The sequence below is a fragment of the Tauraco erythrolophus genome, chromosome 2 (genome assembly GCF_009769465.1).
Source record: "Tauraco erythrolophus isolate bTauEry1 chromosome 2, bTauEry1.pri, whole genome shotgun sequence".
Lineage (NCBI taxonomy): Eukaryota > Metazoa > Chordata > Aves > Musophagiformes > Musophagidae > Tauraco > Tauraco erythrolophus.
The window spans coordinates 77778918-77806758 of NC_141466.1; the positions used below are offsets into that span (position 1 = coordinate 77778918).

The 27841-nt window shown below is 40.2% G+C and overlaps 1 protein-coding gene across 1 annotated transcript in view; it reads left to right on the plus strand.

Moving 5' to 3' along the window:
* The first annotated feature begins 251 nt into the window (after positions 1-251).
* Positions 252-27841, plus strand: part of EPM2A (EPM2A glucan phosphatase, laforin) — a 40587-nt gene continuing 12997 nt past the window's right edge. Inside the window, exons 1-2 of the mRNA XM_086631517.1 lie at positions 252-513; positions 13056-13230. Coding sequence (XP_086487643.1) covers positions 252-513; positions 13056-13230 — 437 coding nt within the window. The remainder of the gene's footprint in view (positions 514-13055; positions 13231-27841) is intronic.

The window sequence follows — 27841 nt, forward strand, 5'->3', positions numbered from 1 at the left end:
AAAAAAGCCATACAGGGAGAGGTCCTGGCGGAGCGAGCCGCCGCCACCGCCCCCCGCCGCCACCGCCCCCCGCCGCCACCGCCCCCCGCCGCCACCGCCCCCCGCCGCCAAACAGGCATCCGCGGCCGCCGCCGGCGCCCGGGGCACGGCGTCCCGCCCCGCCCCCAGCCGGAAGTGCGGGCCGCGCGCCCTCCAGCGGCGGCGCGGCCCGGCGGAGGGGGCTGCCTGCAGAACGGACGCCGCTGCCCGCCATGCTCTTCCGTTTCGGCGTGGTGCTGCCGGCCCGCATGACGGAGGGCGGCGGCGTGCTGCTGGTGGCCGGCTCGCGGCCGGAGCTGGGCCAGTGGGACCCGCGGCGCGCCGTGCCCATGAAGCCGGCGCGGCCGACCGCCCCGCTGCCAGCCCAGGAACCGGCGCTGTGGCTGGTGGAGGTGGCGCTGCCGGACGAGGACGCCGCCAGCCCCTTCTGGTACAAGTTCCTCCGGCGGCAGGGCGGCGACCTCCTCTGGGAAGGTAACGGACGGCGCCCTTCGCGCCGCCCCTTCGCACCCCACAGCGCTGCGGCCGCGACGCCGTGCCCACGCTCGGCGCGCCGGCGGCGGGGCGGGGCCGCCGCCTTCGCCCTGCCCGGCGCGGCTGTGGTGAGGGGCGGCCCGCGAGGAGCTGGCGGGCGGGCGGGGCTGCTGCTGGGGGCCGCGGGCTCGATCGTTGTCCCGGGGCGGGCGGGCCCGGTGGGACGCAGTAAGGCTGGTGGGAGCAGGGCGGGCTCGGTGCAGCCCGGGCGTCGGTGGTCGGCCGGGAGGGGCGGCTGTGCGGAGGCAGAGCAGGGGTGGGAGCTCCGCCCCTTGGCGGGTCGCTTGCCCTGCTGGCGGCTCTGGCAGCTTCCGCCTCTTGCCCGGCGCCCCGAAGCACCGCTCGGGGGCCGAGAGGGATGTCCTGAGCCTGATGCCGCCGGGTGTCGCTGGAGGCGGCGTCGGCCGCCGCCTGTACAGGATGACCCGAGTTATGCTTGCAGGCGGAACCTCCTAGGCTGTCGTGACATGACGTGAGCACAGGCTAACAATTTTTTTTTTTTTTAACCGGTTGATGGAGGAGGGTGAATACAGAATGAAGCTGCTCTTCTAGATTGGTAAAAGTTCTTTGAAACAGTTTCACTGTTTCTTTTCTTACTTCAGGCATCCATTGTCCTGGTGTTTTGTTTTCTTTTTTTGCCCAGAAGAAAGGAACTTGGAATTTCCTACTTACACGTTAGGGTGTGATTTATTACTTTATTTCAGTAAGCTGAAATGTCATGATGGCGTTTTCAGGCTGGAAAATTTTACCATCAGAATTGCTGAAAAAAAAGTAAGGAAAAGTTCTATCGCAGCTTTTCCAATCGTCTTGTGGTTTCAGTAGTACTTCCACCGTGGTTCTGCTGTTCTGTCTTGTCAAATGTTGAATAACTTCAGTCAGTTTCCATGTGCTGTTCTAGTATATTTAATTTAAGTATTTTAAATAGAAGATAACGCTCATACAATTGTATGCTGAGTCAAATAAGACTCTAAATATACCTCTTGTCACTGAGGAATGGATCAGACTTGCTGAAAGGAAGTCAGATGACTAAGTAATTTGTGAGAGGTTTTTTTAACTTATAAAATAGTTTTATAATCCATATACCGAAATAACACATTGCAGAGCAGTTGCTCCTCACCCATTTTAAGAATACATATCACCCTTTTAAACTGCCATTCGGTCATATAGACTAAAACATGCATGTCCTTGTAACTGTTGCATTTGTTTTTTCATCTTTATGCTAATAAAAGACTACGTACTGGTAGTACATTCACAGAAGTTTGCATCATGAATTGCTATTTACATCATGTAACAATATTTGTTTTATTTAGCAGCTAAAATTAGTAGTATATTCTGCCTGTTTTAATCATGTTTTTCTTTTGCAGAAATGCAGCAAAAGTGAATTTATGGAATAAAAATCTTTGCGTCTGTCCAAGGAAGCAGAATTGGGTCTCTTTTGAAGGTGCCATATTGCACATAATATGCCAGTGATATCCGTAAACAAAGATGTCCTCACCACACAGGGTACAGAAATAATAATAATAGAGTGTTCCAGTCTGTAGAGAATCTGTAATTGTAAGGTGATGGTTACTATCTAGTTTGGAAGTAATGTTATCTCTAGATATTTGTCCATAGCTGGGAGTGAATTTAGTAAATGTAGCCTGAGTAATAAACATACTCTGTTTTGGCAGTAGTGCTACCGATGCAGTTTTAGGATTAACGTGTGTGGGATTTTGTTTTTGTCATTGTGAATGCTCAGCAGTTTGAGCTTATAGCTTAGCTAGAACGATAGCAAACAAATGGGCATATCATACAAATGCAGAGGGGTTTTTAATCACTGATTCATATCAACCATTTTTTTCTAAGTTGTTATTTACAGGAAATAACTAAATTTGCTTAAACTCTGAAATTTGTTTTTCTTGATGTATTGCATGAAAGGATTTTAAGGATGTTTTCCTGTCTAATAATGAAGCAATATATTGCAGTCCTTTTTTGTGTCATTTGGTTTAATGATTTTTTTTTTCCAACTGTAGATCAAGAAAAGTTTTGACTGTCATCTATTTATTCTTGTAAAAATCACAGTTTTAAAAGACAGCTACCTTTTTTAAAAAAAGAACAAAACTGTCTTGGTGATAAGTAAAAGCTATGCTTTGTCTCTTTAGTGTCCTATATGTTTAGAATTAAAATGTGCTTTGGGAGACATTTAGCAGTTACAGAACATCTGCAGTTTTGAAGACATGGTCATGAGGGATAGAGGAAAGTGCAGAATGGTACTTACTCTGAGTTTATGAGTTGAAGCATTACTCTGTAACCAGAGGAGCTCCTGTCCGATTACGGATATCAGATGTTTACATACATTTGACATGAGATAATGTGCCATATTTAAGAAAATTACTCCGGATTTTTTTGTTAGTGTACTTCATGTGAGAGTTCCACTAGTAATGCATATTGTTTTTATGATACTGCAGTACATGTTGCATCATATGTTTTGAGTATAAATTTAGTTCATCCTTGCAGCCATTCCAATGCAATGGGGAAACTGAAAGATAAAAGTGAGGGTACTTGTTTCTGTGGGCAAGAGAGTCAAGATCAAGGGCCAGTGTTCTGTGGCTTTTGGTTTCTGCCAGGTGGTCTGGTGGGACACCTACAAGCAAGGCTTGGCCTGCGGGAGCGTTGCTGGCTTGTTGCTTGTGTCTGAAGGGAACTAGTTCCCGTCTCTAGGAGGATGAGGTGGGAGAGGAGGCTCTCTTGTGCTCCTGAAGGGTCAGGTGCTTGCCTCTGCTGTCCCAGGATGATGACGCTGGTCTGCATCCGGGGCCTCTCACTTAAAGCCATGGGGCTCTTCTGGCTCTGATGAGGTGGTTTTTGCATGCTCTCTGGCCCAAGTGCTATTTCTTCAGGGTTGCTACTTGCTCACCTGCTGTGAGCTCAGTGGAAAGGCCTGTTATCCAAGAGGGTTTTTAACTGCCATGGTAGCTGTGGAAATAGTTTATGTTGAGCTTTAGAATCTGGGAATAGGTTTAACCATTAGAAAAAATAAATGAATGTATGTACCTTTTTTGTTTTTTTTTCCAACCACATGCTATGTGTCTTTCTGTTTACTTTGGTTTTGATGTAGTTTGTTTCTTCAGAACTGGGTTCATGTCTCTCTTTCAGCTTGCAAAGTAAAAGTATATTGTGCCTGCTGTCAAAACTAAATAAATACAAGATGAAAGTTATGCTTGAATTTGTTTTTGTGAGTTTATGCTTGAGCATTCATCTATGCCTTTATGCACTTTACTCTGGTCTAAATAAAGTATGGATACTATACAAGATACATGTTCAATTAAAGGACGTAGGAGTTACAAAGGATATGCCCCAAACTGTTTTGAGATGATGGAATATAGGCCGTTGACACCTTATGTTTTGAAAAAAGGGAAAAAATATATATAAAAAGTATAAGCTTATATTCTGAAATGTTGATCCATTTTCACATAACCAGTAGTTTGATGTAGTTGGTGCTTACTTGAAGCTTGACAGATAGAGTCTTGCCAGTTAAAGCTGAAAAGCAGGGTCAGCCTCCATTCTAGTAATTTGTAGAGGTGAGCAGAGCCTTTTTCCTTCAAAAAAAATAAAGTCTCTACTTTTGGGGAGCGGGGAGGAGAGAAAAGATGATGTCTTGTTTGCACTTACCTGCTGTGTCATTCTCTTGTTTCTTGGGGGCCCCAAACAACCAATACAACACAGTTTGATTTAGAGACAGATTACTTAGCCTGTGGCTTGGTGTGTTGGCCTTCTGATGTTTCCAGTTCATGCTCTTATGACCTTGTTAGTTACAGTTTAAGACATCTGTTGGCCAGCATATACTTCTGATGATAGTTCAAAAAGACATTTATGGAGTAATAAAGGTTTTAATAATACTGTAATATAATTAGCGGGAATACCAGAAGTAAAATTTGCTTTCAAGAGTCAGTACTTGATTGGCTGAAAATATTGATGATAGTAAGGCACATTAAAATTTTGTTTTTAAAGTGACAATCTGTTGAAACCTGAAACAATCTCACTTCTTGGCCTCAACTCTGTGGAACAAAATTGCTATAACTTCTTATTTTAAGGGGGGAGATTCTTTAAAGGATGTGTGGGAAGTTAATACCTACTTGCCATTTTTGTTGGAGGGATTGTAACAGAATAAAAGATATGTGGGGCTAAGCCATGGTGGGATAAAGCAAAGCAGAACTTTTGAGGCCATTGTGGAGAAGTACAGTTGGATGCAACATTACTTTTCTGTAACTGAGATGCATCTTCTTTCCCAAAGCTAATATACAGATCCTCAAATTAGCGGTTCTATTGTTTAAAAAAAAAAAGAAAAAAAAACCCTGGAGAGAATAACATTTCCTCATACCTTTTTTAATGCAGATATTTTATGTAGTGTTGTTCCCACTGGGTGTCGCCATTTTACCTGCGTATAGCTGGTGACGGCGCAGTTTCTTGCAGCTACTTGGACGTTTCATCAGCATTTACTGTCATCTGTGCTGCTTTTGAAAATAATCCAGGGCTTTCCTTGCTTCCCCCAGTCTTGTTCTGAAGTAGGTGGTGAATAGGAAGGAACACAGCGTGCAGTTGGATGCTGGTAGTTGAATAGTCGTGTGTAATGTGCATTTTGCTTGTGCGAGGCTATTGCCTCCTGGGCAGTGCTACATAGAATCATAGAATGGTTAGGGTTGGAAGGGCCTTAACACCTTTCAGATGTGAGGAAACTTCATGAGTGAAAGCGAGTAACTTTGAAATCTACTGTCTAATAGCTCTTTAATGAATGGAGAGAAACTTTTGTTTACAAAGTGCAACAGCTCCTGGTGTTTTGTTTTCAACTCCCTCAAGACATACTTAGCATGGATTACGGTATAATTGGTGGTGAGTTTTGTATCACTTCCTATCTATATGTCAGCACTAATCAACTTTTACTGAGCAGACTGCTGGAGATCAATAGAACAATGGAGAGTTGTCCATGAAACTGCAAAATCAGAAGAATAAAAATAAGTATGTACACATGCATTTCTCTGGATTTGGCAGGTGTGTGTTGTTTCCTACCCACAGGGATAATGGGGGCCCAGCTCTGACTGCTGTGAGAGCAGTTGTGTTTTTAATGGTAAAATTACAATAAATGCATTGTTTATGCAAATACTTTATTTATCGTTATTCACATCGCCCACTTCACTCTGTGTCCTCACTTCCAAGTGACAGCAGCGTGCGATATGGGTGAAGAATTTATTTTCAGTGGTGAGAAGCACTTAAGTAAAGTAACTGGGATGAGAGTTGGGTTAAGATTTTGCCATGGTTACTATTTTGATGTAGCTTGTTTCCTGCCTATAGTTCAGTAGTCTTTTCTGGTGTGGTAGAAAGTAACAATCAGTAATTCACAGTACAATGCCATAGGGAGTTTCAGAGTGGTTAGGAAGACTCTATTACATTATACATTGTGTTACTATCAGCTATTATTCTATCATCTGCATTTCCTTTATTCTTATTTCCACCATCTATCTGAGAAGAACCTCTTTTTTACATGAGCTGAATTCCCTTTTAGTTGCTTTTCTCTGGCTTAATCTACATCATTAAACTGGGCTTTTGGTTAAAAACTCTTAGTACGGTAACAGCTCACACTGAGACACACCTGTGCCTAAGCGGGCCTAGAGAGAGAAATAAAACATATTCTTGAAAGTTGCCTTTGAAAATTCTTACTTTCTCATCTCTGATTTTAAAAAAAGAAAAAGAAGAAAAGCCATGTTGATTAACAGTATTAAGTGCTGAGGAGGGCTTTCTTGTAAACCATTTAGCTCTAATTCTGGCATAACTAAAAAAAATCCTTTAAAAGAATTCTCTTAGGAGTAGACTAATAGACTAAAAAAATCTCAAATTCAACCTGGATTTTAATAGATTTAAAACTTGTTTCCTTGGTTATGTGTATCAGCCCTATCAGCCCTACCAAATGAGAAGCTGAAACAGCCTGCTTAAGTATTTAAGTAATACAAGAACGTCATCTGCTGTTTTTAGAATCTAAAGAGAAGACAGTTTATTAACAGCAGAAGAAGTAGCATTATAAAGTAGAAAGTAGAGTAAGTATATTTTTATGTGCGTGAGTAAGGCTTAGTACGCGACATACAGAATGAAAACATGTTATTTGGCACTGTTTGTCAGAGGTGTGAAGACAAAGGGCAGCTATTCAGGGGCTTTGGTGAGACCTTAGAAAGGTGGGACTCCAGCATAAGAGCCTGTGGCAGACTCAAACTGCCAAAATACCTGACCTTGCTCAGTTCCACCGAGGGGAATTCAGCCTCCTCTACCTCTGCTTTTTTTAACAATCGATAGCGATTCAGCCTTGGTGGGATTGAAACAGATCCTATTTCAATATATCAGAGATTGAATTTCGTTCAAACAGTTAGGCAGCAGGGAGACTTTCATGACAGAACCTGGTGAAAGGGTAAGTAAATTTGAATATTTTAAGTGTAGTGATGGAAGTCCCGTTAGAGTAACGTCTGATAATGACACCATGGAGTAGCACATTCGGATAACTCTGAGAATCAGGTCCAAAATGGGACTTGAGGCTTTTGATCGTTTTTGTAATTTTTGTATGAAAGATAAGGAAGCAAGCAAGTACTTTGTCTTTTAAAGCTTTCATTTCGGGTATTTTTTCCCCCCATATGTTTCTGTTAGTTCCTGTTGTTCAAGTACTATTTTAAAAAAAAAAAATCTATTCCTTAGCTCGGCCCCTCCCCATTCCTCTGCCCCTTGGGTGTTTATAGTACTTATGATGTTATTAAACTCTTCCAGGGGAATTTCTAAGCGTGAACTCAAGATGTTAATTTACCTTGTTAAAGGACCTTGTTTAATATTTCAAATGTAATTACTTATAATATTTAGGCATACTTAAAATTTTGATTTGACATGTGTAAAGCCTGCTGGTTCATGCAAAATTTATGACAAAGATTAAAAGAGTTAGTCTTTACTGATTTGTAAGTAGGTGACCTGAAAATTGCCTAGCTACTTGCTGTTTGGATTCATTAGTTGCCATTGAAGCTAATGTGTGTATCTAAGGTCACCTAAGTCACCCTGTGGTTTTTCAAGGGTAGCAGTGAACTGAGAAACACATTGACCTTGCTGAGGTGTAGGGTCTGGCGAAGGCAGGGATGAGATACATAGCACCTCTGTGGCTGCTGCTGTGCCCTGGGGTTTCTACATGTCTCCCCTCACCCAGGAAAAAACAGAAAAATATCAAAACTTCCAGCAAGGTGTTCAACAGCCTGGTAGCTGGGAGAGCTGTGGCTGAGCAGTACACTATGTGGCTTTGCTGCAGACAGCTCTGCGGAGACAGTGAAAGAGGCAATCTTATTTTTTTCATTCATTCATCTTTTTCCGGTTCACCACACTTAATGGTGCTGAGAAATTTCATTGACCCAGATTTTGCTCATTATCTTTTAAGATCAAGCTGATAATTTCACCAGTGTGACTCTTCTAGAACGTTATGCAATCTGTGTGCGGTTGTTCTCTGTGTCAAGATGAGCCTGTGCTGTTGGCAGACTGTTGGATTATGCTTTTTTCAACTCTTCAGTGTAGCTGTAATAAAATAGTAACTGAAGGTTTTCCTTTGTATTCTGCTACTATATGTGATTAGATCAAATTTCAGAAGATCCTCTTCTGGTCCCTGCTTCTTTTCTTCCAGCCCTTGATCTTTGGACATCTTTTTCTTACTTGCTATATCTTCACCTGTTTTTCATTTGTTTTGTTCCTAGCTCCGTCTTTTGCCAGTGCCATTTCTCAGTTACGTGGAGATCATTGGTTTTAATATTTTGTTTGGTTGTTCATACAGCCAGCTTCCTTCTTATGCTGCTTTGATCATCCTTCATATGCATTAAACCAGGAGCCATAAGTGCAGTCATGCAGGTTGGGGAAGAGCCCTTTGTGAGGCTTGACCTGTGAGGTGGGCTGCTTGGGTGCTCTGCTCTCCAGCAGTTCCTGCGTCACTGGATTCCACTGCGCAACCATCCGCAGTGCAGAGAGCAACTAGTGGGTTGCAAAAGCAATGAGAGACTTAATGATTTAATGCCTAGAAACGTATGTTTCTCTTTCAAATAAGAAGCATTTTTGCTGTGAAGAAGGACAAAGACGGAATTTAAATAAAATCATTCTGGACCTTATTGAACAAAAAAGAGTGCTACCCTATTGGTTAAAGTAGGACCTGTATCTTCTAATAAACTTCCAAATTCCTTTTGTTCTTTAATTAGGAAAGTCCACATGATAGATTAACAAGAGGATCAATACTGTTCAGATATTTAACTTACCCTTTTTTATGGTTGAATTTTCCATGTTTTCAAACGATTCTGTATTTACCTTCCAAAAATAAGTAACTAAACCAGTGTTTTGCCACTTGAAACAGTATGAATGAAAACAAGGTGAAGAAAAGTACTAATTTAGAAGTGGTTTGAGCTGTAAAAACATATGTTTCCTGTGGTGTATTTCCCTTTCTCAATGGACATTTGTGCTTGTTTTCTTTTATGAATAGATGAACAGGCGAGTAGAAAACAGATTTGATTTTCTTTGCTTTACTACTGGCTCTAGGAACAGAAAAGTTGAAATGCTGTTAAAATTCTCCCAAATCTTTGAGGCTGCACAATGTTTCCTTGACTATAAAAAAATATTTCACCCCAATAATTGTTTATTTCATATTACAACTACCTAACGCTGTGCCCTGTCCTAGGCATGGGAATGTCCCCGTGCTCCAGGGATCCAAATCTAGAAGGGACTTTGTTTGTCTTATTGTGGCGAGGGAGGGAAGAGTAAGTGTTTCACTTAGTGTGGCAGGTTTTTATCCTGCCTCTGAAAGCTGGTTTGTTCTTTGCATGAGCTCTTACAGTGCTTTTGAGAAGTCTTGGACTGGGTCTTCTGAGTCTGAAGAAGTCACATAACTCTACTACAGATGAGGCCCTGCTCTGTCAGCAGAGATGAAGGGACTAAGATGAGACTAAGGCATGTTTTGCCTGAATGTGCTTAGGCATACTATGAGGTTGATGCACCTTGCTTCAGACAAAGGAACCTCATGAGGAAAGGTTTAAAAAGATAGGGATGGAAAAGGAAGAACTGAGGATTACCCAGCTAATGATTTCTGCTTGTCGCTCAAGCTGTCCCCGTTTTCCTAGCCATATACGTTCTGCAAATATATAACAGATCATGTAGGTGATGCTAATTGTTTTCTATTTAAAACACAGTTTATGATCCGTTACCTTGAATGAAATCTGGTTTCATTGAGTGACTTTTATTTTTGTATTAAATGACTCTGGAAGATAAAAGTTGAGAGAACTCAATCTTTAAACCTTTTATAGCAGCTCTAAGTTATAGATGAGTTCTACATTGCTTCTCCAAACTTATCATCCAGCTCTACTTCTGAAACTGTTTCCTTGCATTGTTGTTTTATGGCATCCAAAATATTACGGTTTTCCTGTGATAAACTGTGCTAGCAGAAGCATGATGTGAACAGATAAAACAACTTTCTCTGGTTTTGAAACTTTTTGTTAAATGCGTCTTGTGAAGCAAACTGTGGCAAGAAGTGCTTGTATATCATTTGCATATTGCCTGGGTAGTGAGATCCTGATCGTTTGTAGTAATTGCCTTCTTTCGTAACTCTTCCAAGGGGAATGGAGAATTCAGTTTCCTGAACGGCTCGGCATGATCATACTGTTCTCTAAATTAGTGTTCGGAGATGGTAGCCCTCTCCCCCTCCTATCTGAAATTACATGACTGTATTTGTTGAATATATATTCAACAAATATATATTCAAATATATATTCAACAAATTAATGAATATATATACACACATGAATATATATATATGTTGAATGCATATTCATATACATTCTGTTGCACAGACATCATATTTCAGTAAGAGGGTTGTTAATTTATAAGTCAGTAGATAATTTAAGAGTAGTAAAGAGCGGTGCAGTTCTCATGAGGAATGTTACGAATGCAAGCTGTTATTGTTTACATGAGCATTATAGTCAAAGGAAAACATACCTTTTGAGATTCCAGATTGACTGTAGGCCACAGCAGGAAAGTGAGGTTGAGTGGTGCAGAAAAATCAACAGCAATAAATAACAATTAGAGAAGGAAGCTTTTCAGAATGAGATTTGACAAAACCTGTTTGAGGGAGTAAATGAAACAAACGTCTCATGGCAATTTACTGTTGGCCCACTTTCATGTGTGGTTGCAGGCTAGGTAAGGGAATGAAAGATGGTGAAGTTGAAAAGATTACAAGGCAAGGAGGTTACTGCCATTTAAGAAGGCAGATGACAGAGAAGGAAAGAGAAAAAGAGACGATAATTAAAACTGGAAAAGAGGATGGACAGTAAAACTGACGAATGACAGAAGGACATGCACCTCAAGCAGCAACTGTTGGAAATGGGAAAGCAGGAGGTACGCCACTGAGATCATGAAGATGAAGAAAAGCGAGGCTTTGTTGTCTTGTAGGACTGACTATCACCTTGGAGAAGGGAGAAGTTAAGCAGGAGAGAAATACCATAGATTGTGATGGCAAAAATTCATGCAGAAACCCAGATAGGAGAGGAGCAACAGCTGGAGGAGGAAGGGGCAGTGCTTGAGGCAGCCATAGTGTGTACAAAGTGTCACCTAGCACTGAGGGGACAGACGGGTTCTTTTAGGGTTCCTTGGCAGAATGGCTTTACCAGGGGTCAGGAGCAGGGGGTACCTTTCATGCAAGGGCACCTGCATATGAGGAAGCACAGGTCTGGGAGTAGCAAAAGAGTCAGGGATCCTGAGAACATGGTCCAAAACTGCCAGGGGGCAGTGATGGCTGGTGGCTCCCTGGAGACTGGGGCTGAGGGCTGCAGGGACACCCCATGGGGTTGGCAGCGAGGAGCAGGGAGCCAGGGGCACCGGGGGATGGGGACAGGCTGAGGCTGGGATGGGATGTCAGCCCGTGGGTGGGTGTGGGTCAGGATCAGACACAGCCTTGTGATGGCTGGGTAGGGCCATGGTGATGTGCATTGCTACGGACAGTTGTCGGAGAGTAAAACGGGGAAGGCAAGATATGTTATTTGTGGTTGTAAAGATTTTGCTGAATACATTAAATCAATGAAGTGTCATAAACATAAAAGGTTTTGTTATGCTGTTGTATTTGTTGATGTATACTGCCTTCTTCAAATATTGTTTAAAAGTGGTAAGAATGTGTAAATAATTAGAAATGTGAGATAAAAGTACAATGGTAAGATTTGTAGCTTCAGGAGCTAGATACTGATCTTGCTCACCTTATTTATCAAAAGCTGTGTCATACCATTACTATTGTTTAGCCTCAAATACGGGCTAAACGCAGACAGTGTGATACATAATGGTTCAGCAATACAGAAAGAGAAAATAGTTTTCTACCTAGTGTATTAATTTTATATTTGGTAAATAATAATATTTCACAATTATAATAGAAAATACTGCATGTCATCTGGAAATAAGGGGATTGTTTGAGCTTTACTATTAAATGTTAGTCTTATTCTCTAATCATTGCATTAATACATCCCCCAAAACGCTCTTGCTCTAGCAAATTTTCCTAAATGTGGTGCTTGGAACCTGGTCATGCATTTACATGCAGTCTGAAATTGAGGATATTCCTTTGGGCATAATTTTACTCAGAAATGTTCTAACATCATTAATAATGTATAAGTGTAGCAGGTTTACATTAAAGCAAGGCAGAGTCTACGTCACTTCTAATCTGCACAGTAATTCTTACATGGCAATTAATATTACAATAAGTAAGTAAAAATGATGGGGCAGGGGGAGAATATACTGAATTTTTGGAGGCTAGATAACCTTTTGATTGATGACTGAACTGGTTCAATTCAAATTGCTTACTCTGGCATGGTATTAAAAATTGGTTTTCTGTACTAAAGCTCACACTATTACTGTAAGAGCAGAAGGGGTAATGGATATTAAATAATGGAAAACTGTAAGAAAAATTTCTTACTTTAGACAAAGCTATTTTAGTTAATCGTGATTGCCTGGCATTGCAGATGTGATTGTGTCTGGGTCTCTTTGGGCACCTTTACTGTGTACGAGCAGACCTTGTAAGTGGGACAAGTATCTGAAGAGTACAAAGTGATTTTTTTATTGGTTAGCAAACATAAAAGGCAGGTAGGATTTAATGAGCTCCTAGGCTAGACATCGATGTGCGTCCTGTCCCCGGCAGGACACTTGAAGAGTCTTTGCTGGCCAGGCAGCTGTGAATGGGGTGGAGGAGGGCCACCCTTTGCTGCTCCCTGAAACAGGTCTTCATTGCTGCCAGGTCGCTGCCTGCCACCTGCTTGCTTTTCTTCTTCTTCTATTTCAGGTGATAATAATGTGTTCTGAGAAATACAGTTTGAACAGAGAGCGAACACCACTCCTGGTCTTAAATACTCAGTTCACAGCTCCTGCAAACCTTTTGGAAGATTTTCCAGATGCACAGCCTGCAACTGTCCTTTCTTCTGTTCTAGGTAATGGGCCCCATCATGATCGAAGTTGTGTTTACAACCAGAGCAACATAGTAGATGGAGTTTACTGCCTCCCGATAGCACACTGGATTGAAGTCTCTGGCCATACTGATGAGATGAAACATACAACTGATTTCTATTTTAATATTGCAGGACATCAAGCTATCCATTACTCCAGGTAAAAGAAAAGTGCAGGGCTTAGCTGGTGTCAACTATTCAAACAGAAAACCTGTACCGACATAATGTCAGCAAACTTTGAAGTGGTGAATGGTAGTATATGTGTAACAGTAAAGTTTAACAAATATTCAACACCTCTTCACAATTAAATGTCACTTGTGGCAATAAAAAGGAGAGATTTTGAGTTCAAGGATACCTGCAGCCTGTACAGGTATGATAAGTTGCATCATATCTGAAAGTGACTGGTGGTAATTTATGGATAAATTTATGAGGAACTGTCATTTTCAAATGCTTGTCCACATACACATGTAAATATGCATGTATGTAATGTGTTTGGTTTGGGATTATTATACTGAAGAACGTCTCCTGTGAAACAAAAAGAATATATTCCAGCACCAGAACTTCAGGGCAGCTGCAATTATTAACAGCCATCGTAGATGACTTCTGCTTCTGTGCATGCATTTTAAAAAAATACTAGAACTTAGACAAGACTTGAAATGGTTGTACTTCCATGGTGTTCACTTGAGTCCACTGCCTCACCAGCGAAGTGTCCTGGTGTGAATTAGCTTGGCAGTAAAGCTTAAAGAGAAGAGGGCAGCCACCCTTTAGGGCTGCAAATAAAGCACAGGCTGTATTTAGAGCAGCAGCCTTAGCACTGGTCGTTAACAAAGTGTCACTGAGGACTGTTTGTAACTTTTTTCTCACCTCCAGTCATGGCTGTAACAGCAAATTTGTTGATTGATGATGGTTGTATGAATGCTGGCAGCCCTGATATCCACCTTCAGCTGGTGTTGGTTACAAAGCAGTCAGTGATCCCAAAGGGATGTGTTATTTTTTTGAAGAAATCAAACCACCACGTACTTTCAATTAGGTCTCAGCATTGCTTTGTGTGAATTTCTCCAGATTACCGTTTCAGCTACTCCAACCTCACCATCTTGTCTCGCCTTTCTACTCTTTTGTCTCCACCCTGGCACAGGGCAGGAAGGAGAATTGTCTTTTTCTCATCAGAGTTGCAGTGTATGAGGGAAGGATTTTCCTCTCTTAGTATCTTCTGGAATAGCATGGGTTCATAAACACTGTTAGGCATACGTACACATTCATGTGGCTTGGTACCTTTTCTCTGAGACCCTCTCAAGCTATATAATGCACCTGACAGACTATACTGTTATCTGTGTCTTAAGCATCTGTTTCTAACACCCTATCTGAGAAAAGATCTTGTTTATTCCAAAGCACAGACTTAGAGGAAGTTTGTGAGAAAGAAGAACAGCTGTCGGAAAGTGAATATCTAAGCTGCAAAGGCTAACTTATCTTCCTTTCCTGAGGCAGCAGCGATCCATTTAATACTGCCTTATCTGTGTGACTATATGTTTCTAAGATTAGGATAAAAGCACTGATTCCACTAAAGAATATTTGGAGAAAATTTTCTGAGTTGTGTAGTCTTTTCCAGATGAGAATCTCCTCCTCTGTTCCCCTCTCACACACACATACCTTCATTGCAAGGCAGCCTTAAATGTACATCTTCATGTAAGTAATTTTTATCTCATTTCTTTCAGCTGTATTAAGTGAGCATACCCCATAACAGTCCTGTCACATAATTATTTTTAATACTTTGAAGATGTGCAGCCTTAAATGACTTTTTAATTATTAACAGTTTGGGGCAGATTCACCATTCTGCTGGTTGTAACAAACCAGCCTCAAAATACTGGCTAATTAAGATCTTTTTTTTTTTTTTGGCAGAGCAGCTGAAGTGAACTGATGAAAATGCTTTCATTTTGTAATGGATTTATTGATTCAGAATAGTACTATGGAGATTAATATCACCAAAAAAAAAAAACCCCCACACTCAAAAAAAAACCCAAAACAGAAGCAAAGAGCCAGTCCCTCTGCCTGTACGGTTAAAAGCTCAGTGTATGATTGAATTGTAGTTACTCAGCTAAGCTTACTTTTTTCCACCCTTGAATGGAGGCAGCAGTACCACAAGAAGCTTTATGAGCACAAATTCTGAGTCGTGTCACCAGATGTAGGGTCTTTACAGAACGGTGGCAGCTGGAAAGACGTGATTTATCAGTGAAAATTTTTGATGTGAGCCCCTTCCCTATGTTGCCCCGCTTACAAGGATTGGCACACGCAAATTAGCTGGAAAGTTTCTTTCTGTCAAATGGCCCCTCACTTCAGCCTTCCATCTCATTTTACTTGTCATTTGCCTAATCACAACTATTAGAAACAGTTGCACTGAGCTTCACTTCCACCTTGCTGCTTAAAACGTGTGCTTAAACTTTAGATGAGCTGCAGCAGGATGAGAAGAGCCTGGTTCCTGCTGTTGCCAAAAATCAGTCTGAATCATGCTGAGGCTGATGGTGATGTTCTGAGGAATCAGATTTTTCTTATTCAGTATAGATGTATTTGCTCATAAATCAGTGAATTTATGTTTAAACTTTTATTTAGAGAACTCCCTGTGTGTTGGTCATTCAGGTTGGAGAGTATATGATGTGGTTTTTCAAGCATAGCAGGATTTGAAATTAATTTTTTTTTCAATGTGAAATGGAGCTCACCTGCGGCTACAGAGTCATGACTGATACCTCTGTGGCATTAGCGTTCACTTGTTTTGAACATGTAATGACGCATATCACTGAAATCTGATTCAGGAAAAAATATCCGTCCCTTTCGTGTTAGATATTACTGCAATAAGATGCCTTCAAATTGCAGGAGAGTTCACTTAGGACACAGTAATTTTCCAAAGCAAATCGGAATTATTGTAATTTTTTCTAGGAGAAGATGACTTCAGAAAATTTGTAAATCTAGGGCATGTTAGCTCTGTTTCAGTTCCATCTGTGAAAGGTGGAATTTCCTAATTCATAGGTGTTATGTACCTTATTATTTATATAAAAACCTTGACATTTTTCAGAAGAAAGGTGTTGTGTAAGAGCAAGAGAGGGAGTGTCACCTGAAATTACAAAATCATTAAATAGTATGTTGGAGATAATGATGCTCGATGGCAGAATTAGATGCTACAGGAATGAATATCACTGAGAGGAAAAGCCATCTAGTTATAGTTTTCGATTTTCAGACTAATTTTAAGTTCCCAAATCTACTCTTGATAAGGAGTGAGTTCCCAGAGATTTTGCCTACTCATTCCAATATGATGTATGATCACCACCTCTTCATTTTAGGACATAGGCTTTTATGCGCTCTATGGTGTCTAATTTTTAATAATATGTGTTTCAAATTTACTGTCTTCATAGCTGTAATTTTATTAATTGTGTTTTTTGTGGGTCATATCTCCTAAATCTGATGAAGAAAAATATTTTTTTGCATGTAAAAGGCAGCTAAACTGAGTTCTGTAAATCAATTCCTCAGACAGCCATGATAGCTAATCTCTAACTGATATATTGTTACAGCTGCTAAATGCGTTAAAGGAAAATAAACAATCAGCTTTAGACGCACAAGAATGTAACGGAGGAGTCACTACGTGAGAGTAGCTGTGGGTCCTGACAATTTTTTGAGGTACAGTTTTTGTAGTAGCTTTTTTGCACTGAAATATTAAGGCCATTAAATATTAATATTTCATGTTTATGGAGCAAGTGGGATGTTCCTGTAACTGGATAGAATCCAAGAAATTGTGAGGTTGACAAATGTGATGTTGTCATCAGTGTTTATGTCCCTATTTTTTTCCCTAAAATGAAATAAAGCAGAAGATAAAGTAAACCTTTGTGCTTGCAGATACTATTTTTGTTTATTTGTTTCTTGATGGCTGCGAATTACATTTAATTTATGATGTAGTCTTTTTACAAATGCTTTGTAGGTTGTTAGTAAGACGGCTTCCTTCAACACTGCCATAGTAATGTAGGTTATAACCTAAGTTAAGTGTTAAGTGGGAATGATCAGGAGAGTCACATAAAACGCATGCTCCCGATCTGTACTAAAATGTTAACACAGATAGGTGAGTGGATGAGGAATGATCCAGGGCAAAATCCAGATGCTTCTTATTTACCTTCTGAAGGCACTAAAGCAGTATTCTGCTGATGAGCACTGAATTTCCTTTGTCTGTAGTAATTCCTGTGAAGAAGATGAGCATTTACTTGGTAGACATGCATCTTTAATTGGGATGGAAAACAAAAAGCTGGTTGAGTATATTTTTACTGGAGAAGGGTAATAATATAACTTTTGTTAACTTATTTGGGTCATACGAGGCACAGTTAGTGCTATTTGAATGTTAGAACTCTGCTGGGATTGATGAATGTAAAGACATGCTTAAAGATATCTGTGGTAGGACTCAGCTTGAGATTAAGACAACTAAGTTTGTATGTCTATATACAGCAATTTAACTCACTGACAACTAGGTGTCTACTTTAGAGTGAATTGAAGAATTCAGTTGGTCTCCAAACTCCACTGGTGATGCTGATGAGATCTCTATTGATTTATAATGACATGTTAAACATCCTGTCTGGTTGCTTGAATGTTGATGTCTAGTGTCATTTGGGATGCTCTGGAGTTTACTGTCTGGCCTCCAGCTGCTACACTGCAGGAACATGGTTTCTGATACTCGTTGGCCATAACTGTGAGCCCCATCCAGATGTTTGAGATGCTGTAGAATGTCTCAGATGTCAGTGGGAAGCTGTCCTTAGGCAATGCATTGAGCATTGCTGTGCCTGAAGACACCCTTTTATAGATAAAAAGGGCTAGGTGTCTTCATCTTGATCTTGTATCCCATCCCTAGCCTATGTTCATGAATGATGTCCGTATCAGTTCAATATGAAGTCAGAATTACCTTTAAATTATGAAACTGGAAAAAATACAAGAGAGAGTGCTTTTATTTATTTTTACTCTTGAAGTTCTCTTCTGACTTACTGATATTAATTCATTCACAAAATAAAATACCCTTCTGTTTTAAGTGTTATTCTGAAGAAATTTTTTTAATACTGAATTATAAGAACAGCTTTAAAGAGGAAGCTGTCACAAAAAACCCACTAGAGTGCAGTGAACTTTGCTACTGTAATAGAAAGCTGAACTGATACTTTTTGCCTACATTATGAATTAAGAGAAGAGGTGATCATATCTATGGAGATTACCATAATTAACATTAAAAGCTGAAAGCTAGCTGTCCTCTGTGCCTAAAGAATACTTGTGGTAACAATATGAGAGAAAAGAATAAGAAATAATGAGCTCCAGAACAAAAGTATTTTATTATATTCTAATAAAATAATCCTGATTAAAAATACTTAACACGAATAGGAGTTTGGCCTTTGATTTCAGTACTTGGGATTCTAACTATGAAGTTAACTGGCCATTTTATACAATAAATAATGAAAATATTCTAAGCCGCATTTTGTTACATGTTTATCCCATAAACTAGGAAATTTGACCACTTCTTTGAATGTTGTTTTATTACACTGAGCTGTAGTCTTAAACTAGTCCAAATGAGATCCATTGTTTACTTACCAATGGGAATCATCTTTTATAGAAACGTTTAAATATTAATTCTATTTTTTTTGTCCCTTGTATATCTTTATTTTTTTACATATCACCCTCAGCTAGGGCTATGAAATGCTTTTGCTAGTCTCTGCTGTGAAGAAAATGGGTTTCAAATCAGTGCAAGAAGTGACTTTTGAGCATTTTTTAATGAAGTTATGAAAATTAAGAGGGAATGCGAGGAAATAGAAGCAAGAGTGAAAAGACAAATATATTATGAGGTCGGAATTTTGTCCATTTTTAAAGCCCTTATTTGTTTACATTTGGATGTATCTCTGTATTGGGTAAGAAATGCATTTTTCTTCTATGTTTGTTGCCTATCCAAACAAAAAGTTTCTCGTTTCGTGAACTCACCACACTGTGCCCTGCCTAACAATGGCTAAAAACTTGAAGACTGATTCTGCTTTTCCAAGTTTTGTGATTTTTGCACAGGCAAGATGACACCTAGCAGGCATAACCTAAGCCAGATTATTGGAGGGTTAGCTGCAAATCCCAGGCCAATGCACTCTGCACAGGAACACGTTTAGGATGTGCCAGCGGTACAGTCACAAACTGTGGTACCTGTGTAATACTGTGGATAAACTGAATTGAGGGAACTCACTTCTCACTTCTTTTTTCCCAAGTATTGGCAAATAGCTGTTGTCAGCACAGCTCCAGTTCCCTCGCTGTGACCTACCAACTGAGCACTCGAAAGGCACTTGAAATGGGACTCCTGGGTCTCAGTTACTCATTTCTAATCACATTTCTTGTATGTGCCATAGCAACAAGCAAAATCTGGCATTTAAATGGGTGGTGTAAATTTTTCCAGAAGAAAAAAAAAATCACAGAGCTTTTAGATTAAAGATTTTTGCATAACTACTATCGGTTATGCAGTAACCACTATTACTTCTACCTACAGTGACTGATCTGTTAAATCTGATGAATGACTACTAGCCAGCGTGCTGCCAAGTGTGTTGTGTACTGCAGTGGCTGAGGGACACAATATACCATCTAGACTTTGGGATGACACTGTTGAAGTAATGACTGATGAATGGTAAATTCTCTGTGTGAATGTGATAAAATTATGGGAAGGAATGATTTCGACTGCAAATGGGACTGAGAACTAGCAAACTTGGGAATTATTAGTATTTTTATGACAGTAATTTTTCAAATGGCCAGCATCATTAATATTCACCGGCTTTCCTGAGTGTTTACCCTTCTTTCTATAAGGCTACAGTGTACGTCATCAGCATTGTTGATAAATTGATAACTCTGAACTGTTCATATATATAGTCTTAAGTAGTATAACATTTTATAAATTATTTAATGTGGTATTTTTACATTGCTTTAGATTATTAGAGCAATTAGAATAATTTTGTTAGCACAGTAGGAGCACAACGCACTGACGTGTGGATTTCACTTTTGATGAAAAACAATGTATTTCTAATGAAATACAGAATATTTTCACGGTTAGAAGTTACTGAGTCCCCTGAAGTAATGCATAGCAGTCATCTGTACTAGAAAGAAATGGCTTCCACAGCACCTCCATTACGTCTTGTTTACCTTCTTTATCTTAACTCTGCTATGCGCTTCATGATGGAGAGCAGAGTTGTGAAATTCTTTCCATTTCTTATGCCTTCAAAGAAAGATAAAAGAAATCTTTTGGATGTAACACTCCTGAAAAAGTTGTTTTTTCCTAATCACAGTCTGAATCATATTCAGATGTAATGTCAAGACCCTTCAAACTGTCCTGTGGCTCGGCCAAGGAAGAACCAGTTGGCTTCCCAAAACTATTATGTCTGGGCAAGTGGTGTGAGCATACAATAACTTCCTTAGAGTATTGCTAGAAGGGCTCAACAGTAACCCCCTGAGGCAAAAGAGCTTTTGCAGCAACAAAGCGCTTGATTTGCTTTCATCTCAGAAGTTAATATCCCTTTGTCTGTCACAGGACTGGGCTTTATGGGGTCTGCGCAGTGCTGCTGCTGGGCTGCCAGTGTGTGCGTGGCAGCAGGAGGAAGAATGGGACCACAGCAAGAGTCCTGGTGCTTGTCACACCACATCAGCATGGAGCTCTGCAGGGTGGCAATTATTAGATGTGTCGTTTTTCTGGAAGCCAAATAATTGATATGTATAAATTATACATAGAAAGTACATTGAGCATGGCTTGATGTGCTTCTAGTCAGCTTGGTGAATTTGGCAGATTTAAAAAATATTTGAAAATTGTTTAAAAAACCTGGTATGGAGTGTATAGCTGAGATGAACCGAGAGTTGTGAGATGGCAGAGGGAGAGAAAGCTGGAAAGACTTGTGATTCTGCCTCTCTACTGTGCTCTCATAAGACCCCACCTGCTGTACTGTGTCCCTGACAGAAGGACATGGAGCTGTTGGAGTGGTTCCAAAGGAGGGCCATGAAGATTATCTGAGGGCTGGAGCACCTCTCCTATGAAGACAGGCTGAGAGAGTTGGGGCTGTTCAGCCCAGAGAAGAGAAGGCTCCGGAATGATCTTATTGCAGCCTTCCAGTACATGAAGGGGGCTGTCGTGGGTTAAGTTGAAAACTTCCTCCCCCACACACCCGGTCACTCCCCCTCCCCCACCCTCAGGAATGAGGGAGAGAATTAAAGGATAAACGGGAAACCCGTGGGTTGAGATAAGAATGATTTTAATACAGATGATTTAATACACAGGATAGGTACTCACCACCCCCTCGTATGCGAAGCCCGTCTCGTCCCGAAGCTGCAATCCCGGACGAACGCGAGGCCCCGAAATAGAGAGGGGCAGAGAGAGAGAGAGAGAAAAGAAAGAAAAAACAGCAGAGCAACAGCGCAGCAAGCGCAAAAGAGCAAAAGTGCAAAAGCGCAAAAGCCCCTCTTCCCGGCTGACCTTCGCTTTTATACTGGGCATGACGCTGCATGATATGGAATACTAATTGGCCAGTTTGGCCCTCAGTCTTGAGTTCCACACAAATCACAAGGGGAATCGTGTCCCCCTTGTCCCAGCTATGCTCTCCCCTTATCCCGCTGTGCTTCTGCACTCCGGCACACTGAAAAGTCCTTGGCAGCTTGTTATCAGCGTTCTTCTCAGAGTGAGCCTCTGAGTAAAACCAAAACACGGAGCTCTTCTAGCTGTTAAAAAAAAACTCTGTCCCAGCTAAAACTAGGACAGGGGCCTACAGGAAAGCTGGAGAGGGACTTTTTACAAGGGTGTGTAGTGATGGGACAAGGGGCAATGGCTTTAAGCTGAAAGAGGGCAGATTTAGATTAGATAGAAGGAAGAAATTCTTCACTCTGATGGTAGTGAAGCAATGGAACAGATTGTCCAGAGAAGTTATGGATGCCCCATCCCTGGAAGTGTTCGAGGCCAGGTTGGATGAGGCTTTGAGCAACCTGATCTAGTTGAAGGTGTCCCTGCCCATGGCAGGGGGGTTTGGAACTAGATGATCTTTAAGGTCCCTTCCAATCCAAACCATCCCATGATTCTATGACTGGCTGCTGCTTCGTGGAAGCAACTGGCTTGTATTCACATACCAGGAGCTTGTGGCTTGGAAGGTGCTTTAGAAGAAAATCTGAAATGAGGGTCTAACTCAAAAGCGCTAGTAACGTAACCAAGTAATTTCTAAACAGGGAGTAGGCATCAGCACACAATAAGTTAAAGGGGAGCTTAGCATGCTGTCTGGATAATCTTGTGAGTTTTATCTGGACTTTTTTCTGAATTTTTCTTTACCATTCTGCCATTCATATGTGGTGTTTGGAATAGGCGTTTGATTGGGAACTATTTATTTAGAGGGATGATTGTTTAGGAATGAGTATTTCATTAATAAAATGGCAGCAAGCAGAGACTGGCTGTTGATGGGAAGATGAACACCTTTCATCAGCTGACTGGTAATGGGTAATATTTGCTTAAAACCACTGTTGCTCTTCAAAATGGATCTTTTCATAGGTGTGTCGCTGCACGAAATGATTTCCTTACTTCTTAAGAAAAAAAATACAGTTCTGTGTTGTTCTGGAAGCTAAAACCAGAAGGAAGACTGGGAACCCTCCATGAAAAAACCTTGAGGAGTTAACATACTTATTTGTTCTGGTTTTCTCTGTGGGAAATAACAGATAGTCTAGTAAATACGAGTTTTATGTAAGGTATCACTGTTAGGGAGCAAAAACTATTGTTGCTTCTGATTTCTCTTTCTGTTTTACTGTTCCTCCCTGTCCCTTGTCGGTATTTCTTCTGGAGGTCTTCAGCCCTTTTTCCTGCCTCTTTATTCTTTAACATTCAGGCTGTCAGTGAGGGAGTAAAGTTCTGTCTCCATTGGAAAGCAATTTGCTGGCATTGCCGGCTGTGAAGGAAATTGACTGAGATTGTGAAATCCTGGGCAATTTAGCTCACAGCTGGGATGACGGGGAAGGGGTGACATCAGTCTTTCACCAAAGATGATGTTCCAGTTGTCTCGCAGATATTCATTTCCTGTTAGCTTTTACATGCATTTATTAGGTGCGCTGTAATCGCTGATATTTCTTAACATAGTTTGTTCAAAGATAACAGAAGCTCTTTTTTTTAAACCATGTTTAAATGCTCTAGATATTTACAAGATAATTTTAAAAAATCTCTTCCTTATATGGAGAATCCTACTTAAAGGACAAAAAATGATTTATTAGAAAGGAAACTTGTATGTAGCTCTAGTTTCTTTGAAGTTTGTCTCGGAAACATAAGTATCTTATTTCTCAAGAGTAAACAGATTATCGAATTACTGCTGTATTTTCCCATATATAATTTTCTCTCTGCAAGAAAAAACAAAAAATTGTCTTCCCAGGGAATATATTAAGAGACTGAAGTGAAAATCTCTTGGTCCCTCCTTTAATACTTGTACTTTGGGAAATTTAATTTCGGAGAGTATGGTACATAATCCCTGCCATTGTTCAGAAGTTTAATGTATGTCCTCTTGTGAACTATGACAAAAATTGAGTCAAATATCATAGATGTTGACAAGTTATAAGAAATATGGATTTCCTCTTTATTGGTTCAATAGACACCATGGTTTGTAAGTTTAAATGAAATGTCTTTTTTCTTTGATGTTAAAAACCTAATAATAGAAAAGATGCTTTTAAGCATGCAAGAAGAGAAAAAAGGGGAAGTATGCATTTCAGTTTTAATACAGAGACAAGAAAATGTAGAATATAAATAAAGTCATTAATGAAGTAGAATCTTCCCTCCTTCCTTCCCTCCCTCCTTCCCTCCCTCCTTCCCTCCCTCCTTCCCTCCCTCCTTCCCTCCCTCCTTCCCTCCCTCCTTCCCTCCCTCCTTCCCTCCCTCTCTCCCTCTCTCCCTCCTTCCCTCCCTCCTTCTTTCCTTCTATCTATCTACCTACTTCCTATAATTTAAAGTAACCGAGTGAAGAGCAGCAGGAATAGGAAGGTAGCATTCGTGCAGAAAGTCCATTCATCAGCCGTGGGCCAGCAGCAAGACTCTCCACAGCTCTTTCAGTTCAGGGGGTGGATGCTAGCCGCTAGTATATATATGTGAATGTTGGTGGGCTTCTGGAGCCTTTTAAAATTATTTCTTTAGTTTATCTAGCTTCTTGAGGACTGCTTTTTCAAAATTCTTCAGAACAGTTATATCCGGTGCCTTCACTTCACCAAGGTGAAGATCTGGTAAGGAGGATGTGCAGCTTCCCTAATAAAATAATTTCTGGAGTGTTCCTTCTCTTCGCAGTCCGGCTGCCAGCTTGCAGGGTTGGCGTGTGCAGACCATTCCTAAACACAGCATTAACTACAGCTTTCTCTGCAGAAGACTGAATCACTCAGCTTCCTGTAATACTGAATTGCCTCAATCTGGTGAGATGAAGGAGGCAAAAGCTTCTCAAATATATTTGCAGTCTAGGTAATGAGGCTATCTAGTATGAGTAATGTTTTACAAATTTACAGAGGAGTTAAGCTTCATCCAAGAATGTAAACACATTTACATAAATTTTAGTAACAGTGGGTCACGTTAAGACGTTTGTTCAAATGCCTGCAATTTCAGTTGCCAAGTAGGTGAAATTATGTTGCTAGGAAAAGAAAGAGATCTGGAAAAAAAATGGCAGTTTAGAAAAATATGCAACCCTTGGTAATTCTTGTCAATCTTTGGTCTCCAATAAAACCTGCAGCATTACTTGTTCATAAAATTTAAGTTGAATGAATTTTTTCCCTTTTGACATCTAAGACTTCTTCAAGAGATCCCACTATACTTTGCAGTTCTGTGTCAAGAAGACTTACACAGATCCTTCTGCGGCCTCTCAGTAGCTTCATTACAGTCTCAGCCTCAACCTTTGAGGTTGGCAACTCATCCACAGGGTTATTAATTTTATGTTTATACTCTAGTAACTAGATATGTTAGCTAAAATGAAGTTTTCTGACAATTTTATTATGGTAACATGATGCAGCTGTTGTCTCTTTGATTTGACTTTGTTGTGGGAATACATTCTTTTAGGTATTTGTGTAGCTGACTGTGGTGATGCATTGATTCAGTTTTTCTCAGTATTTCTAAGATGTTGTCCCTCAGCCTGTGGTACTCTAGAATGTGCCTGTCCCTCCTTAAAATTAGTAGAAATGAAGCGATGCGGGTTTAGAAATTCTGGGTAAATAACTGGAATGAACAGAGACACAGAGCCCGTCAAGGCTGCTGTATTTGATGGTGCCACAAGGAATGGATGTGCTTCTTTCTCTGGCTGTTGCAGTTCTGAGGGAATTCCAGTGTTTTGTATGCGTGCATATGCTGCCGTGTGGATCAAAAGGCCACCTTGCAATAAACTCTGCTTTGCAATTATGTAATTGTCATGAATATGTGCTTGTTTCTGAAGCATTGGAAAGCATTTCCATTGGCTCTGAAATGCTGTATTTGAGAAGTGGATTTATCTTTTATTATTTTCACAGTCTAGATTGCTAAGGAGCTGCTAATAAGTAAACTCTGAAAGAAGACAAAAGATATTTTTACCAACAATTCTTGGAACTTCTCGGGCACTAACTAACTAAGTTCATCTGTAGCTGTTTAAGTCAATTTTGTTAAGATGTTTTAACTTAAAGGTGCCAGCAGTGGCATCATTCCCATTGCTAAGCATTAATGTTAGAAATTCTCATTCCTAATGCCAAGAGATTCATGGCTCATTACAATCTGGCTTGGTTCAGCAGCGTCTTGTTCTTGTGTTTCCGAGTATTTGTTCTAATTCAAAACAAATGGGAATGTTGGCAACCTAACGGAGACATATGTAGGAAGTAATCATTGGCAACCATGGTTGCATGAGGCAAGATTCTATAATTGGAGCATTTAAGTATTAATCCTCACAAGCCAATGGAGAAGTCCTTTCCAGGTTGTTCAGCACAAGCCTTGGATCCTAATTCTATTCTCAGGCTGTATTTTTGTAATTGGCACATTGTTTTCTTTGGATAATGTTTGTACAAATGAAAGTACAAGAAGAGTCATTCCCTACAAAGGCAAATCCTGCTTTCTGCTGCATGCAGTGTTCTCCTTAGGCATCAGTAGAAACCTTGCGTGTATGTTTGAAAATGAAGTCTGACTAAGTCCTATAAGACTAGATCTAGACACCCTGTCCTGCAAGGCATTGGTGTTCTTGTGAATGATTACTTTCTTATCTTCGCAGTAGAAATATGTAGTGAAATATGACGTAAGATATTTATTTCACTTTGAATACAGGCAGGATAAAATTTTATCTTCCACAATTTAGGTTTGGCCATGTACATAAAGTCTTGTGTGACCAAGTTATTTTAGATTGTGTCTAGAGTAGAGATAAAATAGATTATAAAAAATGTATAAGATATAAATTCATTGGCGGTAAGCTTTTTAATGGAGTGAGGTGAATGAGAGGGGAGAAGAGTTTATAGTGTTTTTCTTTCCTGTATAGATTCAAATGTACTGCAAGCTTAACGAGACCAGTTCCATTGAATTTGTTGGAGTATGTGCACTTATCCTAGAGACAAAGTTAGATAAATTTGATCTGTTATTGTGTCAGAAGAACAAAGATGGCTTACAATCCCTTTTGCACTTCCATTTCCCAAGGGGAGACAAGCCTGGAACATATTCTAGTCCTGGCATGGAAGGTATCAACTGTGTCAGACTGGTTTCTCTCATCTGTCAGTAATTGACCTTTGAGGTAATGGTGCCATCCCTGTTAATGGGGATACTCTGCCGCTTTTGTGTTGCCTTCTTCACAGGAACTTTTTGGTCAGGAGATATCCCACAAAAAGAATCCTCAAAGGTTTCTTGTTAGGAGAGCTTTACATCCTCTTTGCATTGGTTTTGCAAACCCATTTAAAATACAAAATGATGTAGCGGTCTCTTTTGTTTCTGTGTTGGGTTCCCTGACATAAGATATACCGTCAGCACAAACCACAGTGAAAAGCAGAGATACCTGAGCTAACCTGGAATGAATGAGGGCATTTTCTGCAGGCTGTGTAGCTTTTATGACACTGGAGTCGAAGCAAAATAAATTGGCTTGCAAGGAACTCTGTGCTACCATAGCTTGACTGCTTCTTGTGTCTGAGATAGGCAGCACAGTTAAATGAAGACTGAGAAAGAGGATATATTACTATTTGTAAAAGACATTCAGGAATTAGTACAAGGGAGAGAGAAGAATTATTGAAATTGAACCTGCTTTAAGATCAAATAGATATTAATTGCTTCTGAATGAATTTAGAATGTAAATTAGAACAAGGTTTCTGACATCAAAGGAGTGATGTCTGAATTCTGGCACAACCTTTCAAATAAGGCAGGAAGGACAAGGAACCTAAATTATTTCAAGGTGGAGCTTGATAAATTAATGCAGGTAGTGATCCCAGAGATGGAAATTAAAGTTTATGATTATAGTATCATAGATCATAGGCTCAAAGAGACCTCAAAAAGCATCCAGTCCATTTCCTTCCTCTAACTTGGTCTCAATTGCATTTAAGTCATTTCAGGTTTATCCAGCCTGATCTTAAATATGATCTCATCTCAGTGATGAGACTCTACAGCCCTGTTACTCTTCCATTCAATTACCTCATCATTGCTACCATTAAAAAGCTTTCCTAATCTCAACTTAATTCTTCCTATTGCAATTTAAGTTCATTTCTTCTTGTCTTCTCCACAGCAGGCTTGAACAGCAAATTAGTATCCTGCCCCTTTATAGCTGTCTCTTATATGC